Genomic DNA, 16,113 nt, shown 5'->3' with positions numbered 1-16,113 from the left:
TACTAGTGATGTGTGGGACTGTGCTCCCTCCCCCCTCCCCATGCTCACTTTGGGCCCTCTGGAAATCTGCACTCCTGGGGAACCTCACAGAAGTAAGCCAGTTATGCATAGTGGAAGCATGGCTCATAAATCTGCAATAATCATTATGTGCAGAGAAAAAGCTTCTTGTGCAACTTTTCCACATAGCACTGGGACACTACACCAATGAATTACAAGGTCAAATTCCTGTAATTCATAACTGTCACAGCTGTGGATTACAACTGTATATATATAGGTTAAAGGTTCACTGTCAATTGCTTTTAAGGCCGGGCTATTTATTAAATGTAAAAAACTGATCCAATGTAATCTGTCTTTCCAAAGACCTTTGTGCCCTTTAAAAAATAATTTTTAAAAAATATGGGTTTGAGTTTCAATATTTTTCCTATTTTAATTAAAATATTCATGCATTACTGTGCCTGTTTATGAAATTAAAAAAATTAGAGTCTATCTTAGGTTCCTTGTCAAAGATAACTGGATAGCAGAAAGTAAATGTAGCCGGCTGGTGAATACTCAAATCAGTTTTAAACATTAATTCCTCGTAACATAATAAATGATCAATAATTGAGAATTTTTATCACCTAAAGTTGGGTTTATGTGGACAATATTATTTCCCAAATATTCCTTCCCAAAGTAAGAACTTCTGTCATCCTTCTGTCTACTTCTTTTCATTAAATATACTGTATCATAGTTATGCTAGCCTGGTGGCTGTTCTTGGCCCTGGGATTCACTAGTCGTCCTCAAGGCCTTTTTAAAAATGTGATATAGGTAGCTGAGACCTGGTTAGGTCTGCCTCCTGGCCTTAAATTCAGCCAGTATTTTAATTGTTTGCTCTATATCCAGTATGGCATTTGTCCACCAAAATTGGGTGTGATTTGCCCTCCTTTCCTTGAGCTTGATGGTGGTTTTGCTGCAGGGTGGTGGGGTTGGGCTCACTGCCTGTGTGGATTTAGCCCAGGAATTCCCCTCTTGTGGGCTGCTCGCCTGTGCTGATGGCAGACGTTAGGGCCAGGGCCAGGTTTTCATCGGGTGAGCAGCTCTGCTACCTAATCTTCAGAGATAGATATAAATCTTGAGCCAGACTCCAGGGGGTTTCTCTTGTATGGTCTTCACTCTGTGCAAAGCGCTCTCTGACTGACTGGCTGCTATTGCCAGACAAACATCTGTCTTAGCAGTTGCACTAATAAATAAAAAGGGAGGGGGACATGGGCAGTGGAGGGAAGCTGTTTGCCCTTAGGTTCTTTGTTCACTTACTTTACTAAGAAATTCAAAAGATAATGAGGGCCCATTGCTTGGAGGGAAAAAGAGAATAATCTGTGATCTTTGGAAAAGAGTGAAAATTCATCACCACTAGTGAGAGCTTCACATCAGCATATCTTTTCAAAGCTACCCCCACAAGACAAAGGGGTTAGAAACTGATAAGTAAAAGCTGCGATTTTCCTTTTCATTGCTCTGCCCTGTAGTCTGGTTGTGGGATTGACAGTCTCTCTCACCTCTCCCAAATTCCCCTCCCATCAAGATAGGACTCATGAATGTGATCTAACTTCAAGGAATTTTTAGTGCTATGTAACTGGACCCAAACAGTCCAGATTAGACACAGACATCTGGGGGCTTTAGATGTCCCCCTCAGCCATCCCCTTTTCTGGTTTTGCAATCCTTCCAGTTGCTGCTGCTGTGTGCTGTGGTTTTGTGAAACTGTATGCAGATGTGTTTAAATGGTGGCACATGGTCAAATGTTTCATTTGATGAGATTTTATGTCCCTGACTTGCACGTGGGAGCAGATTAAAATAAAATTGATGGAGTGGGTATTGCCTTGAACCGCTTGGCCTACCTCTTTGATGGAGGTTGCTGCCACTGGGGCAGGGATGATGGCATGGCTTCTGGACCGGGTCAGCTGGGAGCTGCCCTGAAATTTGAGAGCTTTCGCTCTGGAGTATTAAAATAACCTGAAGTTGGCTCAGTTTATGTTAATGTGTTGAGCTGTAACCTTTGGCAGCCCAGGAGATGCTTCCCAGCCAATCTCTCTGGCTGTAGGGGTAGCACCTTCTGTCTGTGCACTGGGGTGTATGGTAGAGGAGGTTGCCAACCCGCCTTGAGCCGACAATTTAAGTCTTCTGCTGTAAGTGAAGTGGAGCCCTAAAGCTCTGTGTCTTAGATCATTAGCCTGCTCATATTATACCATTTATCTATACGTATGCACAATCATATGCATGTTCACATACAGGAAAGATTTGCCTTTACAGATCATGATAATTTCAAGTATAAAGAGAATGTTAGTTACTTGCCTTGCTGGCAGTAATAATGTGCATTTTTTCTCCTCAGAATATGATAGCCCATATGCATTACTATCAGGGCCGATCATTTGTCTGTATATATTTCTATTGCTCTTAAAGGAGTTTGAAAGATGAATCCATAGTTTGTGAGGTGCTCTGAAATATACTGCTGTTCAGGTGGGGAATAGTAATGGAGTTTGTTTTTCTCTGTTACTCACTACACTGCTATTTTTCTACTCATTCACAGTCTTTTCCCTTGCAGATCCTCTCTCTGTGCTCGTCTTTGGGATGAAGGAAATGATGTTCTGCAAGTAGAACTATAATATAAAGGACAAGATTTATTAATGATATCTCACAGAATTTGTATGCCTAATTCTGTGCCAGGATACAGTTTTATGGAAGAGATACACTTAAAAATAATACTTGATTCTCCATCATTTACAGATTTTATGAGCCCTCCCTTTAAAGTTTGGTTTCTAAAGTCCATAAAATACTCTTTTTCTGAAGAAATCCTGAAATTCAGGTGGAAAATCCACAGGCTCAGATGACTGCTAGTATTTGTTTGGCCAATGTGTTTAGAAGTAACGTAAACATGAAAGGAGCCATTTCAGTGGTGTTTTTTTTTTTTTCCTTGAAGGTCTGGTTTATGGGATGTTACAGTGACACCTGGTGGAAAACAGTGTTGGAAGTCTAAGAAACATTTTGCATCATAAAAGGAGTTGTTAGTTTGAACATGTTGTTATTAACTATCTACATTGCAGTAATGGTTAGAGCCCGTTTGCAAAAGGTATGCATATACTACACATGTATGAGTGTGCAAATGCTCACTTTGAAGAATTATCAGCATCAGTAACAGCAAACCATTCCAGTTATATAAAAAAAGGTTAGTTACATGTATTTGATAATAACCAAATTTCCTTGCCCTAAAGCCAAATGCCAACATTTTTATATGGCTGCCAACTTCTTCTTCAGCCTTTTAGATACACCTTGATTATATTCCTCACCAGATTCTTAACTTGATCCCTCCTTTTCCCCTCACAGAATCACAGAATCAACTAGGTTGGAAAGGACCTTGAAGATCATCCAGTCCGACCATTAACCTAGCACTGACAGTTCCCATACACCAGATCCCTCCGCGCTGTGTCAACCCGACTCTTAAACACCTCCAGGGATGGGGACTCCACCACCTCCCTGGGCAGCCCATTCCAACCCCTAACAACCCCTTCTGTAAAGAAATGCTTCCTAACATCTACTCTAAACCTTCCCTGGTGCAATTTGAGGCCATTACCTCTTGTTCTATCACTTATTACCTGGTTAAAGAGGCTCATCCCCAGCTCTCTGCAACCTCCTTTCAGGGAGCTGTAGAGGGTGATGAGGTCTCCCCTCAGCCTCCTCCAGACTAAACAACTCCTACTAAACAACCCTCCTACTTCTTCTCCCTATACATCCCCTAACCGAGACCCAAGACATCCTAACAATCAGTTAGTTCCTAAAAAAACCCAAACCAAAACAAAAAAGTGTTGAATAATTAAATGCAATTAAAAGATTTTTTTAAAAAGCTTGAACTTAGACATATTTGTTTATCTGGACTCCATCTAAGCTAGTAATTTAAATCCATGCCAGTCTGCATTCTTAATCCTGAGTGACCACATACATCAACTGTTAAACTGCTAGAGTTGCCCCTGGCTGGTTTTGGTCCACATCAGTACTAGCCCAAATAATATCCAGGAACAGTTTGAAATATAGTAAACACTAGGAGCCATTCCCCACAGGTATTTCAGTCATGACTATCCTCTCTTGGAGTATGAGTGATTTTTTAAAAGGTGTATATGTGGGTTATTTCATGCACCTGCTAGGGTATGGGGGTGGATACATTTAATTTACTGGTATAGACCTACTGGTCCTCAAGACCAAATCCTGAGGGTCCTAAATCTCCTAAAGATCTATTCAAAGCACAAAGTGTTCTACCTCAGGAAGAAATTGCAGCCTGTCACCAGCTTTGTCTTCAGTTTTGCTGCTCATGTGAGCTCTGATGAAGCTCTTTGCTAATCCATCTCATCTTGGCTAAAAGAGTTACTGTTTAAGCAGTCAGACTAAACTGGCTTATTTTGGCTGGAGCTAAGGAGTTCCCTCTTGAGCAGCTTTGCTCGTGGGCTGGAGCAGGGGCAGCATCCTTCTGGAGTGAAGTGACAAGCCAGTGGGGTGGTAATTCCCCCTCACCTGTGTAGCTGAAAGCCCTTAGCTGAAAGCTAAGATCACCTTAGATGAGTCTTATTCTTGTCTCAGAGTTCCCTTGAGTAGTGTTGAGGAGGCTGAGATGCTGAAACTCCAAAATGCTTCCCAGGACAAGTGGAAGAAAAAGAAGAAGGCTGCTCCACAAAGCCCTTCCTTTCTCTAACCACCTTTCCGCCATGTGCTTGGCAATATCCATCGGGTGTCTCCAGCCTGGCTTAGCCTTTTCTCTTGCCTTGGTGCTTTTAACTACTTTCATCTAGCATGCATGGGCACAGCAGCACATTGGACTATGCTGCAGCCTGAATCAGAGAAAACAGCATCAGGTAAATGTTAACTAATTCACTTCCATTGTTGCTGGGTTAGTATTAATCAGATTGTCAGCCTGCTTTATCCCATGACTGCAGGAATGTTTGCTGAACAGGTGAATGGGGCTTGGGAAGGTGTGATGGAAAAGTGGGTTCCTTTTTTAAGGAGCAATGACAGGATGTGTCGGTTTAAACTGATGATCAAAATGCTATGTTATTTACAATATTATTTTTATAATGCATAATACGCATGCCCCAAAATGACGTAGCATTTTTTCATATATACATATACATATATATATATATATACATATATATATATATATATGTATATATGTAAGCTAGATCTATTTCCTACTGCAGTTCACAAAATGACTCTGTGGATAGCTCTGCCAGTACAAAAGAGATATGCCACAGACTGGGAGCTGGATGTATCTTAAGCTTGAATTCCCACTAACCTCTTTAATGTGAGTCTCCAACTTTATGTAGGACTCTTCACGTCTCTTTAAACCAGATACACGATTTATCTGTCAGTTCCATTTTTCTTCCATGATACGGGTGCAAACTTAATAGTACAATTGTGCCCACTTATGTAGAGACCCCCTAGCAGATTGGCTCTGGTTAGCTGTCTCTATGTTGCATCAGAAGGCAGACAAGGATCTGTTTTGAGTGGTATTTTGGTGTGGAAATGGAACATTTGGAAACAGTCATTAAAATAGAGGATTAATTAACATTTTTGTACTGACTGATATGAACTGTAGTGTTCTAACAAGGTTATTCATCATCACAAACAATTTTTCTTAGTTGTATCTAGTTGAAAATATTTAGAAATAGCTTAATCATAGTATAAATGAGTATTAAGCCAGTTTTCTCTCCTCTTTCCCTGTTTCTGTGTTGCTTGGAGCACCTGATTAGAAGCATTGCATTTAGTTTCCTCTTTACGTTAATGATATTTATGTAAGGAGATACGCTGACTTTCATTGGTCAACTCTTTTGTTTCAGTGGTTTAATAAGAAACTATGAAATAGATGTTGTGCAATTTCAAGACAAGTACTCCAGGAAGCTGAAAAGTTGTTGGAGTGTAAACAAAGATTTAAAACAATATTTAATAAATTGAAATGCAGAAGTTTCACAGTCGCATCTCCGTCATCTAAACTAAAAGGAGTTTGTATGGCCAAGTCAAGGAAAGAACCAGACTGACAGATGAAATTGTTAAAGTTATGAGGAACACTTGCCTGTGGGATCTCCCGCTAAACAGACTTGCTGCTTTTTACTGTGTATGGATTTCTGCAGTGTACTGTACTTCATCAAAAAATTGTCAAAACTTATGTACAAGTAACCTGGTAAGTTTTGAAAAACTATACTTAATCTTTTGAAACATAGAAGGTTGTTAGCACTGTAAGAATTTTCTATTACAGATGAGCTTTTTCAAAATTATTTTGAAGAATGTTATCTGAGTAAAAGCAGAGTTTGAGAACTAATGTTTAACATTCGAATTTGTGGAACCTGGTAAAGAAGATATCTCATTAACCAGATTGCATGGGTTTTCATTTTATACTTTCTTTATATACTTATGTTCCAACAGCTCTTGAGATTACTATACATGCTAAAGACCCTGGAGGGTGGAGGAAAGAAACCTTTGTTCTTTCAGTTTATTCACTTATCAGTTTCTGTCTCATCTATGACTTTTCTTATGTAAACCTAAGAAAACTAAATTCACAAGAAATTGTCTGGGAATCTGTGACTTGCACAATTATCCTGAACTAGTTTCAGCTTATTTTTTGAGTCTCATATGCTTTAAATTGTGGATATCTTTTTAAGTATTAAAGTAAGTGGTTGGATCCTTAATCTTATGTTTTCTTAGTGTTCCTTTGAGTAGTCAAGTGGAATTTATTATTTTTTCTTCTACTGATGCACAACAAAGATAAGCAAAATCTCTCAAATCAAACAATAATTCTGCATGAGGCTTTCAGGAGTTACCTCCTTGTTTCTATTTGCCTGAAATGCTGATGTTTAGAAGACCATGTACCTTTGCTCTGTATAAAGGACATTTTGTGCCTTGGGGCAAACTAACTGTGGAAACCTATTGCAGAGGACTATCACCTGCTCCATTTTATTTCATACGTTTGTCTGACAGTTTCTTTAAAACTATTTCTAACTCTTGCACCAGTGAAAGAGTTAATTGCATTCCCTGATGGAAGTCTATCATGCAATGATAACTTTAATGGGGATCCTTTGATTTAAGCTTAAATTAATTCAGAATAAGAAATAAGTTGCTCTTCCTCTCAGCTTTGAAAGACAGGAAAATCGCATTCGTGTTCAGTGAATGTGTTGTGTAAGGGATTCAGATGAGAAAAATATAATCTTGGAGTCTGAGAGCTGTAAATCTTATTTTTCACCTCCAGTCTACTTATTGTGTTCACATTTGCTTTGTGACACCTTTGATTCTCACTACTGTCACGGCGTGCCCAGTTTGCTGAAAATTTATTCCTAAGTGTTGTTTTATTAAGGGTGCTCTTACCTATTTGCAGGACAAAAGTAAGACCTAACATTCAGCTTCTCCAATGTTGTTAGATACATCCTCAAATCATTTGCACTTCACAGGTGGTGACTGGTTTTGCACACTTTGAATGATGTGGAAAAGCAAGCACCTTAGCTCAGAGCACTTTTGGCAGGAGAGGAAGGGCGGTCACCATATGGCTGCATAAAATCCCTTCAAAAGGAGGCCAGACAAAAGGCATTTATCTTGAAGGAATGTCTTCCTGCTCCCAAGAGGTCAAAGGCACTTGGCTTTGTAATTTATGCCCAATATATTTATGAAGCATTTGTTCTTGACTCAGTGAACCAGAATCAGATGAGAGCCAAATTCCTACCTCAGATAATTTAATCAACACCAACTGATTCTGCCAATGTCTTCGTTTGATGGTACCCTGAAATTTGTCTCAAGTGAGAAGCTACTGGTGTGCCAATAATAAATTTCTTCAAGTGAGGAAACTTTAGTCAAAGAAAATTTGTTTTACAAGAAACCAATGCTTTTATATATTTCAATCAAAGAATTTTGGGGAAACATTTTCACTTTTTGTAAAAAGGTATGTATTTCTTTTATAGGAAGGAGGACTTGGAATTACTAACCTTTGCATTGTTAGTGACATCATTGGAGCAGTGAGTAATAGTTTACTTTGTTAATTACTGGCACTTTATGTTACTACTCTTTGAATGAAATAGGTACAATGGCCATATTGTCAAAACTTCACGGAAATGTGCACAGTTGCCTGTCTGGCATAAGTCAGTAGATTGTGTGCTTAGATTTGTCCCAAATTATTAAAGACACAGGTACCTTTTTTGTTTAAAGGTAATGTGTCAAGGGTGTGGATCTCTGCAGAGTCATGTTCGCATTTGTGATCTATAAAGTTCATAATCATTCATTTTTGAGAAAATGAGTCAAAACTAGTGTTCCCTCCAAAATGCAAATCATTAAGACTGTTTTACTGAGCTACCTTTAAACATTTAAGTATCTTATTTTTTTCTCAGTGCTTTGATGGGAGAAAAAAAAGAGTTGTTGAAAATTTAGAGTTCTGTAGGACTTCAAATGGTTGTATCTATCTTGGGGGGCTCTTTAGCTTAACATGAGCTTTCCATAGCAGCATTGTTGTGAGGTCTTTAGCTGATGTTCTGCTAGTTAGGTTTCAAATGCAATTCAAGCTGGTGGTTATACATATTCTTTGAAGAGCAGTGAAGAATTCAGTCATCAATATTTTCCACAGAGACTAGTGGGAAGCAGATTCTCAGCGCCTGGTATGTAGTGAGGCTGGGTCATTTATGGTGCTGGGACTGTAAAAGGCTGTGTTGTCATGACAATACATAGCAAGGTTGACTCGCCTATTTTTGTTACTGTGTATCTTTGCTCAGTGTTATCAAGTCTTACTGTTTTTTTCATGAGGCTTTGCAATGCTTGGTATCAGAGTCTCCTGCTTCCAGAATTGTTACCTTTAAAATGAAAAATGTACATGACCTTTAAGAAGTGGATGGGACAGAATAAACAAGGTCCAACATCAAATTCAAACCACATATTTATTAGCTCTTTGAGAACTCATGGATTTAAAGCCAATGCTTTGCCTGTTGGAGACTGGGGTGCTTGTGTTGAATGGCTTTCCATGCTGCTTGGCTGTGCTGCATACTGTATATCTGTTACTTACCCACGGAGAACAAGTGGTAAAATAAAGCTGGGAGGGAAGGAGCACTGGCCACACACATGTCTCTCTGGGTGACTCATTCCCAGAGCAAAGTTGAATGTGGTCTGTCTTAGCCAGGGTTTCTTCTGCCCCTGGAGCTGTGCATCAGCCCTTTCCCAAGGCCCGTGTAAAGCTGAGCAGTCTCCCCAGGGGACAATCACAGTTTGCTCAGGCATCCTGCAGTCCTTTTAGTGCTCTCAGTACATGCGAGGGCGTCAAGGTCTTTATCAGAGCTGAACAGGTAGTTGGACATCTACTGTTTTGCACAAACCAAACTCTAAGAATGATTTATTTTTAGTTCTGCTCTGTATTTGATTTTCTGTTGAGAAGGGCACTATAGGACATAACTCCATTACTGTAGTATCTGAGTACCTATAATCTTCGGTATACCTAATATTTTTATTTCAGAGTTGTAAGTGCTGTAGCTTCCTATTTTAATGCTAAGGAAGCAGAATACAAAGGAGCTAAGTGATTTGGTCATGCAGAATGTTTTACTGTAGCTGGAAACAGAACTACTGTCCTCTCCGTTAGCACTGGAGTATCTCTTCTCTTTAAAAATGTGCTTTCAAAGTACTTTTTAAAGCCACTGTCTGTCTTTGCAGTGTGTACAAGGATGTAATTTCTGGAACGCAACAGTGCAAATCAATTGCCCACTGAAATGTGTGAGTATTGCCTTAGCCTTGGCTCTATAGCACTTGTCTCCAGTCCGTCATATGGAAAACTTAACCGGAGAAGCGTTTTTATGAAAAGACATAATGTCCGTATTTTCTTTCAGTACATTTATAAATTCTCTTTTGGGAAGTGAATAATTCTTGCTATGGGAGTTATCTGTAATATCAAAAGTTTTCACTGTGTTTGTTAAAATGTGGGGACATTTTACAGTTCATTAAGCTCTACTATTCACCCAGATTTTCAGACAGAGAGAGAAATAACTAGTTCTTTTCAATATTTTACTCTACTGGGGCCTGTCTCAGAGTTGTATGCAGATGTAAATGAAGCACATGGTCTTTACTAGATTGATTTCTTGCTTTTACTAAACCAGATGAATGAGAATTAACATTGGGCTGGGACAACTGCCATGACAGTTTTTAAATTTGTCTTTTTTCTGGACCTCTCAAACACCTGAAGCTCTTTCATCCTTGGCATCATTTTAATGTTGACTTTCTGGTTTTTCAAGTGTGAGTTTTCCTTCTTTCATTATTTGACAGTGATAAGGTTTTGTAGTGTACTTTCACTGTAAGAAACTTCTAACTGATTGATACTATCTGTTTGAAACACTCTGTGATTATATTTATGTTAATCCTGCATTTTATTAATTTGTAGAACAAGACATACACCGGAGCATGTGAGGTAAGTTAAATGCTACCAAATCAATTAAAAAATTATGATCTCTGTGATTACTGTGTCCACATAGTGCTAAGAAATACAGTCTAACTGTTTTGTGCTCCCTAAAGCTGAAGAATGAGTTAGGTACCTGAATCCTTTCTTTCCAGCATGGTGGCTAATGACATGTTTGCCTTAAAAACTGCTGTGTAGCAAAGGATATTGCTTTAAAAAAAGCAGACCAATCACACCAGTATGGAACGCAGTACAGACCTATTTAAACTATGTTCTAGGCTCTCACAGGAGTCTTGTTGTACACAGTTTTTCATTAGTGCCATCAAAGATGATCCAGAGAAAATGCTTTTTAAGGCTGGTGTGGTACCAGCTTGGCAAGAAGTGGAAACAAGTGGGAGCTAGAAGACAAAGCACACTCTTGACTGGGTAGAGAGTTTGAATGAAGTAAAAATGCAATTTAGTAAGGGGCAATGTGTTGCCCTTTAGAAAGAGATCTCAAATGGGGAGTGCTTGGTCTGTGCTGCAGATAGACTGGTGTTTATGGTGATAAGTATGAGACAACAAGGTGCTGCTACAGAGATGGTGCCTTTCTGAGGTCCTTTTTAACATGAACATGGAGTGTAGGATGGGATAGGAACGAGACAATTGCAGGATTGTGTTTGGGACTGTTGAGTCCTCAGTATGAAGACTGTACCCAGATGAGGGCAACACACTTCAAGCAAGAAACAGTGGAGTTGGAGGGAATCCCAAGTAGAACACAAACCCACTGGCAAGCTGGAAATTTGATTGAAAGGACTGATTTTTAAAATACATTTTAATCTGTGAATTTGTGACCATGACAAAGGTTTACAAATATGCTAAACGGTGGTTTTGGAGTGTAGGAACAGTCCAAAAAGTAACCAACCTTTGTAGAAACACGTAATTAATGTGGGTGGTTTTTTGCTGTTGTTTTTTGGGGTTAAATTCACTAACTCTGCAAGGGCTTCTGTGGGATTATCTTTCTACTGGATCAGCTGTCTGACTTGACTTCCCACATGGTCAGGCGAGCACCAGGGCAGTGCATGCAGAGGACCATTACAGGTCCTTTGCAGGTTCTTGCAGTCTGCAGGGGAGAGGAGTGGGACTTTTTATTTGACATTGGCTCAGCTCTGTCGTGTGATTACACTTTAGGACTGAAATCTGGTAGCATTGCTCCTGTTAGATATTACTTTGCACCTAGGAACAGGGGAGTGCCACTGAATTTGCTGGGAATATTCATGAGAAAGGGCAGCAGAATCTGGCTCATACAGGGGCAGTTCTGGCTGATTGAGTCTACATGAGGATTTTTTTGTTTGTTTTCAGGCAGAGCAGATGGCATATTTCCCCCCAAATTTCTAAGGAGTTTTAGTAATCCTCTTATCTCAAGAAAAGTTCAATTTCTGGTTCAGACAAAGATAATAATAAGAAACTAAAACATGACAAAACCCAAATGGTCAGAAATGCCTGTGTTAAATGAAGCAGAAGACACCATGAATCAGCATGTAATCTGGGAACACTATCCCCTACAAACTAAACAAATCCTGGTTGTAAATGAAAGCTGCAGTGTACAGTTGATAACTGATGTATGCTAATACCCGGATGTTTGCCTGCTAACAGTCATGATAATTCACTTGGAAGTATTTTATTTTTCTGAATACAAAAAAATTGGAAAAAACTTTCTAAGTGCTTGCCCTTGGCACTGAAAGCCTAGATATGGTATAATGTATATAGGAATATACTGCTAAGCAAGTTTTTAAATCTGTCTCAGCTGCAACTGTGTTGTCTGAATTAACATGCCTTATCAGTTTCCGTATGGTGCTGAAAGTGTATATATCCTAGAATCATGGGAAGAGCAATTTAAAAAATTTGCTTACTTAATTAATTGCTTCTGGATGATCGAAAGGTGAATCATCACTTCAAAGGTGGCTGCTGTATGAAGAAAACATCAAGATTTTATAGGCCAAATGAACTTTCAGAATAAAATGAGCCCAGATAAATTGCCTATCTAGAAAAGATCAAATCATCACTCCTTAAAACTTTTGGCTTTCCAGAAGACTCAGTCTTGCATCTACTGAAATCCACCTGGAAAATGTTACTACCTCTCCTTAAATTCTCTACCTATAAAGCAAAGTAGCACTATATCTATGTTTCCTAACTCACTGCCCTGGGGTATTATGTTTGCAGCTTGTAGACACAACTGTACCAGAAGGAGTAATTACTAACAAGGAAGTGTGAATCAGGCATGGCTGCTCTTACAGCTTACTAATGTCAACTATTTTGAAAATTCACTGAAAGTACATCTGTAAGAATGTGCCTCATTCATAGGAAATACATGAAGCCTGAAAGGGTGAAATCCAACACATGGAACATATCATTAACAAGTTCAAAACCATTACTTCCTAACTGTGGTTGTCACTGAAGTCTATTTCCAACTTTAATGTAGCCCCATGTTTGTGCTTTCCACAAAGGGACCGTGTATCAGGAGGAAAACCCTAATTCAGTGCCCAGTGAATTGATGGAAAAGCTCTTGGGAAGTTTGATTTTGTGGTACTGCTATTTTTTAGAATGAATGTAATGATTTCCACAAGGTTTGATGTATACAAAATGTCCACAGGATTTGTATATATTTAAAATGTGTCTCCATAATTCTAGGAGAACATTTGCTTTTACACAAAACTAACCAGTGAATTCTGTACCCTATACAGACAGTTTCCTGTAAGTTTGGCTGTAGCCGTGCAGAGGATGCATATGGAGTTGAAGCACAGAGTAAGTCTGAATAGAGTCCTGTCTCCAGTTCACAGTCTGATTAATTCAGTTTTAATATTATAGTCTTGTTATATTGTCTAGATTTCTTTGAAAAAAGTAGAATTTCTTGAGTATTTTGATTCATCAGAAAATTACCACTTTTTTGTTTTGTTTTGTTTTAACAAATACAATGAAGTAAACTCTGATAGTAAAACTTTTTTTCCACCTCTTTTTCATGGGCATGAGACTTTTTGAATCCTGTCTCAACTGTTTATGATACTTTGTTAAACATCCACCCTTGACCTGCCTGCTATCTTGAAATCATTACCAAAAACTCATGCAATTTACATGGGAACAGTTGGGCCAGTACGGTGATACTGTAATAGGCCCCTTGAAAATCTCCTCAGAAATCTCCCATACCTTCTCCTGGTCTCTATTCAGAAGAATTTTACTAAGTACCTGTAATTACAACTGCATTTACACAAACACAGAGTTGTAGTCACAACTGCTCATACTGAGCTTGGCCCAGTTCAGGCTTACTTATCAAACTGTCATTAAAATGTCTTTAAATGTTTTATTCTACAACATTTTCAGTACATTCTTTTGTGTGTTTTTATTGGCTTCACAGCTTCCAGATGTGTAGGGTAATAGGCATTTACCCTTAAGACTCAGTGATTGCCACGAAAGGTCTTTCTTGCTGTTGTATTGTGTTTTTCCCTCAGACTACTTGGACAAGCCTAGTGCACCATTTGCATCTACCATTGGAAGCCACAATGTCACATTAGGGTGGAAGCCAGCTAACATCTCTGGGGTGAAATATATTATCCAGTGGAAGTTCAATCAGCTCCCTGGAGACTGGAGGTACACAGAGGTAAAGGGGACACTTCCTTTTACTTTTCAAGGAAGTAGATGCTTCTCTGCTCTTCTTTTTATTTTAGAAAAATATTGGATAATATGTTAGGCACACGAAAAATGTTTGCAAAATCATGAGTAGCATAATGAAGCTGAGAAGTGGACAATTATTCCCTGTTTCCTCTAACAGAGGAACTAGGGACCTTGATGGAAACTGGCAGGTAGCAGGTTCAAAACTAGCAAATGAAGGTATTTCCACACAGAATGTGTAGTTAAAATGGTCAGCTGCTTCTTGGCACATGTAGATATTAAATTACTAACTTTAAACTCCTAAATAGTAAAATTACTAAAGTTACTAAGTGGGGCTTGAAAAGTAACCAGACAAATTAATGGAAGAAATAACTGAGTTCTACTAAATGCAAACACTGCCATTGTTTTAGGTTGAGTCATGCTTATAAAATTCCAGGACTAAGAGTATTCAGGAGAAATATCACTATAGGCTTTTTTTCTAATACCTTTCTCTAGAGCAATTTTTTTGGTTCTTATCAAAGACACAATACTTGGCTAGACAGACATTTGTTCTGACTCAGTAAGGTTATTCTCGTATTATGTTCTTCTGCGTCAGCTATGCACTTGTTATCTTGCCATCATCTCTATTGGACCAATTTACAGAAAATGGCAAGCTGGTGCCACGAATCAAAGGTAAAGATAATTTGCTAAGCAGGAATTTCTTCTGAATTAATCATTGGTGAAATAATGGGGAACAATTACTTCAGACCATAAATATTTTAGGGTAACTAAGGAACCTTTGGATCTTAAACCTCTAGTATATGTATAAAGAGTTTAAAATACATTCTTCATAATATGTTATTATTTTAGCTTTTTTTATCTTGTTCTTCAAATTTACTATTGTATTGCATCCATCCTTCCATCTATGCACTCATTCTTTAGATTTCGTAGTGTGTTCTGAAGAAAAAAGTTCTAAAAGGATGGAAAATCAAAGTCTATGATGAAAATAACTACCAGAATCTCCTCTTATTTAACCTTAGGATGCTACACTTTTGTATCCTGAAATATGTATATTGTTGTATGAGACCTCTTTTGCCCTGATAACACTCTGTATAGTAGCTGCACATGGAGGAAGAAAAAGCCTGACTGTGTCTGTGCATTAATCTAGGTAGTATCTGAAACTTCATATATGGTCAAAGACCTTCAAGCCTTCTCAGATTACGTGTTTCGAGTAGTTTGGATCATTACATCTCAGCTGCAGCTCCATTCTCCATCTAGTCCCAGTTACCGGACACATGCTTCTGGAGGTAATGAATTGTACTATGAATTGCATCTTTTAGGACTTTGTCAGAGACACTTAGGTTTCCTTGTTGTTTCTTTCATACAAAACCTTGATGCTTAATCTTCAGAATGATGTGCATGTTGTCTGTTGGGTAGCTGTGGAGACCAAACTGAAATACTACCATCTCTCTTTGTTTGAACTAGATTTAGGCTGCTTCCCACTTTTAGTTTTAGAAATGTGCACAAAAAAGTACGTGGTCAAAATTGTGAGGGCACATTGGATACTTTTCTTCATGTTAACTTTTTGACTGAAATACACACATATTTTCCTGGACACTAAAAAAAAGTTAACCATTGCTGAAATTTCATGCTGTACCTAATCATATTTATTAGTATAAATTAATTAACAAGTGTGAAACTTTAAAATGAGCCTAAAAAAAGAAAAACCATTAATGTCTTAAATGCCATCCCAGAGTCAGTTATTTCTGTCTCTTGCAGCTCCTGCGACAGCTCCTGTCATTAAAGATATTCAGAGTTCAAGTCCAAACACTGTTGAAGTTAGTTGGTCTCCACCACTTTTTCCAAATGGATTGATTATTGGATATAACTTGCTTCTGACTAGTGAGAATCATGAACTGTTGAGAGCCTCAAGCGGGCATAGTTTTCAGTTCTACTCCACCTTCCCAAACAACACTTACAGGTATGAAAATAAAAAATAACCAACATGGCCAAGTTTGCAGTAGCACTTCTTGCCCAGATAGTACAGGGTATGCCTAGTATGCCTAAAT

General features: G+C 38.5%; 1 protein-coding gene across 1 annotated transcript in view; it reads left to right on the top strand.

The window, feature by feature from the left end:
- The first annotated feature begins 6,070 nt into the window (after positions 1–6,070).
- ROS1 (ROS proto-oncogene 1, receptor tyrosine kinase) overlaps positions 6,071–16,113 on the top strand; it is a 74,694-nt gene continuing 64,651 nt past the window's right edge. Inside the window, exons 1-8 of the mRNA XM_026845473.1 lie at positions 6,071–6,193; positions 7,959–8,012; positions 9,685–9,744; positions 10,406–10,432; positions 13,144–13,204; positions 13,906–14,054; positions 15,213–15,351; positions 15,824–16,025. Coding sequence (XP_026701274.1) covers positions 6,071–6,193; positions 7,959–8,012; positions 9,685–9,744; positions 10,406–10,432; positions 13,144–13,204; positions 13,906–14,054; positions 15,213–15,351; positions 15,824–16,025 — 815 coding nt within the window. The remainder of the gene's footprint in view (positions 6,194–7,958; positions 8,013–9,684; positions 9,745–10,405; positions 10,433–13,143; positions 13,205–13,905; positions 14,055–15,212; positions 15,352–15,823; positions 16,026–16,113) is intronic.

The sequence above is a fragment of the Athene cunicularia genome, assembly GCF_003259725.1.
Source record: "Athene cunicularia isolate RWA chromosome 3 unlocalized genomic scaffold, athCun1 chr3_part1, whole genome shotgun sequence".
Classification (NCBI taxonomy): Eukaryota; Metazoa; Chordata; class Aves; order Strigiformes; family Strigidae; genus Athene; species Athene cunicularia.
The sequence above is the reverse complement of the archived record's forward strand: the minus strand, read 5'-3'. Positions and strand labels throughout refer to the sequence as shown.